Source organism: Kryptolebias marmoratus, linkage group LG15, assembly GCF_001649575.2.
Source record: "Kryptolebias marmoratus isolate JLee-2015 linkage group LG15, ASM164957v2, whole genome shotgun sequence".
NCBI classification, from domain to species: domain Eukaryota; kingdom Metazoa; phylum Chordata; class Actinopteri; order Cyprinodontiformes; family Rivulidae; genus Kryptolebias; species Kryptolebias marmoratus.
In genome coordinates, this window is record NC_051444.1 from 31,823,717 (window position 1) to 31,827,883 (window position 4,167).

At 43.3% G+C, this 4,167-nt stretch overlaps 1 protein-coding gene across 5 annotated transcripts in view; it reads left to right on the forward strand.

Moving 5' to 3' along the window:
- The window catches only part of vps13c (vacuolar protein sorting 13 homolog C), a 141,917-nt gene that overhangs the window by 46,431 nt on the left and 91,319 nt on the right, over nt 1-4,167 (forward strand). For all 5 annotated transcript variants that reach the window (XM_025010947.2, XM_025010945.2, XM_037979977.1 and 2 more), the window contains 7 exons: nt 592-724; nt 815-932; nt 1,017-1,149; nt 1,232-1,304; nt 1,388-1,488; nt 1,583-1,736; nt 3,632-3,708. In XM_025010947.2, the coding sequence (XP_024866715.1) occupies nt 592-724; nt 815-932; nt 1,017-1,149; nt 1,232-1,304; nt 1,388-1,488; nt 1,583-1,736; nt 3,632-3,708 (789 nt within the window). The remainder of the gene's footprint in view (nt 1-591; nt 725-814; nt 933-1,016; nt 1,150-1,231; nt 1,305-1,387; nt 1,489-1,582; nt 1,737-3,631; nt 3,709-4,167) is intronic.

The window sequence follows — 4,167 nt, forward strand, 5'->3', positions numbered from 1 at the left end:
CCCGACCCCTTTGGCCCCTCCCGTAGGTGGTGAGCCCATGGGAAGGGGGACCCACGTCTCCTCTTCGGGCTATGCCCGGCCGGGCTCCATGGGCAAAAGCCCGGCCACCAGGCGCTCGCCAACGTGCCCCACCTCCAGGCCTGGCTCCAGAGTAGGGCCCCAGTGACCCGCGTCCGGGCGAGGGAACACTGTTTCCAATTCTGTTTCTCATCATAAGAGGTCTTTGGGCTGCACTCTGTCGGGCCCCTCACCTAGGACCTGTCTGCCTTGGGTGACCCTACTAGTGGCATGTAGCCCCTGACAGCATAGCTCCTAGGATCACTGGGACACTCAAACTTCTCCACCACGATAAGGTGGCAGCCCAGGGAGGGGGGGATAAAATATTTTATCTGAAAATTTGTCTGAACCTGCTTAGATTTTTTGTTCTTGCGTCGTTTTCATGTCAAGTTTGTTTTACGCAAGTGTTTCATACACAAGACTGTATTGGAGTTTCTGAGTGGACACTTCGGACTCACCTGTTCACTGTTTCTGCATGCTATTAAGTATGTAGAACCAAAATGGATTTGTTAAACAGAGTTTCTGTGTCTGCAGTTGCACAGCGTCAACCATAGTGGTAACAGTTCAACTTCTCCATCCTCCTCGTCTCTGGAGGAGATTATGGATCGAGCCTATGAAAGATACAGTGTGGGACTTAGGCGTGTTCAGGTGCTCTACAGCAAGTCAGGTAAACACATGCCCCCCCCCCTCCCCCTATACACACACATACACAGAACTGCATAGTTGCAAAAGTATACAATAACTGAACTGATTCCAGGTGAGGCCTGGAAGTCTGCCCTGCTTCAGAGTTCATCTGTCCAACACATCCTCCAGCCGATGGACTTCACTCTGCATCTTGCCAAGTGTATGGTGGAGAAGGACGCTCGCATGCCCAGGTACAATTCACCTGGCCAGTTTTTCTGCTTCTTCACTTACTTATACGGATAATATCCCAATAATTTTAACCCTTTTTGCTTCAGGTTGAAGGTGTCAGGAGAGCTCCCACTGCTGCACGTTAAGATCTCAGACCAGAAGATCCAGAATGTTTTGGAGTTAGTTGACAGCATACCCATGCCCAAGATGGACTCCTCCCCGTCAACTCCAACAAAAAAGGTTGGAGGTTTGTCGATACAGTCTGATTGAACTGATGTAATTCAGCATTGGTTTGATTGTGTTTCTGCACCTCTTTCTGCAGGTCTTACCATTAGCGAAGGTCGCACCACAGACAGCCAACCTTGACCCAGCCCTCCTCGACCCATTTGAAACAGGTAAGAGTTTAATGTGCACCAGTTGACTGGTAAACTATACGCTGGAAACTACTTCACCTGTTGTTTTACTGATCTGAATTCAGATTCAGATGAAGATGCCAGTGAGAAGTCAACAGATGAGGAGCATCAGCGCTCCACCTTGGAGGATCTCATCAATGTGCACTTCAAGTTTGAAGCCAGAGAGGTGTGTTTGTTTTTCTCAAAGGCTGTGGTGATGGGGTGGAGGTGTGTGGGGGAGGTAGTGTTGCATTTTAAACTTTGAGGTGGGGTGTGTTTAGGTGCTATTGGAGCTCACCCGGCAGATGGACCAGGAAAAGACTGTCCTGTACTTCAGCGTCTGCCAGCTGGGAGCTGAAGGGAAGATGCGGAGTTTCGATCTGAGTGTCACCTCGTATCTGCGACGAGTCGCACTCAACTACTGTGATGTTCCAGGTAACAGATAGACTGTTAACATGTTGTTTTTTTTTTACTTCGTTATTAAAGGAAAGGACTGAAGAATTGACAGCTAGAGAGATTTTAATGCATAATCATAATTATGGTATCAACATTGACATTAATAAAGATAGTCAAAACATCTCCTTATCTTCCCACTGTTCAGAATTGAAGCCTAAGTGTTATTTCTTTAGAAGCTACCATGTTGGGTTTTTCGTACCAGAGGCTTTACACTAGGGATGTAGGGCTGTACCCTCAACAGGAAAGTCCTGCCTACCCACCCCCACAACACTCACGTTGTCAATCACATTGTAACACTTTTCTTTAAGCCTTAAATAACAAATCGAAACTAAACATACAGCAGCAAGGTAAGAGTTAAGTAAATCAACAAAAATCAACACCAGAAAAAAATTATCTGAAGTGTATTTTTTTTTAGGCCTCCTTCAGCTTTACACTCTCCAGGAGGTGTGAGTTAAAGATCTCTTGGATAGGGGAGTCTGCCAGATGTTCTGGTGTGACATAAATGGCTTCCTTCACCCACCTCTCAAACCCTCTGTTTTTTCTGTTCAAAATATGAACATTTTGGTTCAGGCTTCACACTCTGTGTTGCTCCCTCATAGGAGTTCAGGACTCTCTTTTTTATTTCCTCCTTATCGAGATTGGCCAAAGTTGATGACACTGGAGATCCCATGGCACTACCATGCCACCAAATGAGAAAAAAAAACAACTTTAAACAGAGGAGAATGTCTCAGATTTCAGCTTTCTAAAACCTACAATGGAGCATTAAGCCTGATACCCAGTCATTTTCACTCTATTTCACACCTTCATACATGTGACTCTCTTGTGAGCCTGGCTAACAAAGACCCTATCAACTCAATATTGGGAGGAGAGTGAGATTATTCTGCATGTGAATTTAGCTGCATAAACAAAGCAATCTAATGAAGTTTAAAGCCTGAAACTCTGCAATCTCCAGCTCCAGATTTGAGAAAACTTCCCAGATGGAAAGAGAAATATCTTCAGTGACAGATTAGAGGTCAAGTTACTTTTTAATTTATTGTTTTTAATATTTTAGAAAACCTTTGTTAATTATGATACTCAGTTACATTTGCAATTTCTGACCTCAAATTATTCACTGGAACACTCTCCTATTTAACTCTCTTTGCTGTCCGCAAACCTATAGCTGTGATCAGTCTGTCATCCCAGTGCCTTGCCATAATCAAAACAAAAATCTTTTTTAATTAATTTTTATTTTAACATTTGTGTTAAAATCAGAGCTGGTGTACATGTACAGACCACAACTGAAGTGTGTTGTATATCCGCTCCATAAATCTGGGGCTTCACTAAGAGTCCATGTTTCTGAGTTTCTTGAAGTTTTTAAAAGCTAACTTTAAAAACTTTTGGTTGAGGGTGAGAAGCTCGGTCATCCGGGAGGGACTCAGAGTAGAGCCGCTGCTTCTCCACATCGAGAGGAGCCAGTTAAGGTGACTCAGGCATCTGGTTAGGATGCCTCCTGGACACCTCCCTGGTGAGGTGTTCCGGGCACATCCGACCGGGAGGAGTCCCAGAGGAAGACCTGGCCTGGGAATGCCTTGGGATTCCCCCAAAGGAGCTGGCCCAAGTGGCTGGAGAGAGGGAAGTCTGGGTCTCTCTGCTTAGGCTGCTACCCCTGCGACCTGACCCCGGATAAGCAGAAGATGGATGGGTGGATGGTTACATTAATTAATTTTATAGAGCAACAACTTTATTTTAATTTTGTCCACTTTAATATTGATACATTAAATCTCAAATAAAAATATTGTGTTTACAATATTTTAGTTGGTATAGAAACAAAGTACAACAGCAAAAAGTCTGTTTTCTCCACTGAAAAATAAAAGAATTGTTCAAATGTGTTTAAGATGGCAGGGATCCTCTCCACCTGATCAGCTCATCAGAGCTGCAGAGTTCCAGCCTGCTGAAGGTGGAGTTCATCAAGGTGAGTCTAAACCAGACAACCAGGAAAAAAGTCTGGTTTTGTTTTTTGGTAAGGAAATGTTTCATGAACTTGTGCTTTAGAGTTTTGATCTGCTTTGCTTTAGAATTCTATGGCTTAGACCAGGGGTGTCAAACTCAATTATTCAAGGGGGACAAAATTAAAAACTTGGTTCTAGCCAAGGGCCATTCTCAATCAATTATTCATTGAAAAAATACATAAATTAACCTTGGTTTTAGATGTAATATGTCAAATCATTTGCATAGAAATATCAAATACTTTTTCCCAGTTATACACTCCTGATCAAAATCTTAAGACCAGTCAAAAAATTGCAAGAATTTGCATTTTGCACTCTTGGATCTTAAGAAGGTTCTAAGTAGAGCTTCACAATGTTAAAAGAAGAAATCAGCGTAAGAGACAAAAACTTTTGAGCGGGGAATTAATTGAAAACTGCATTTACAC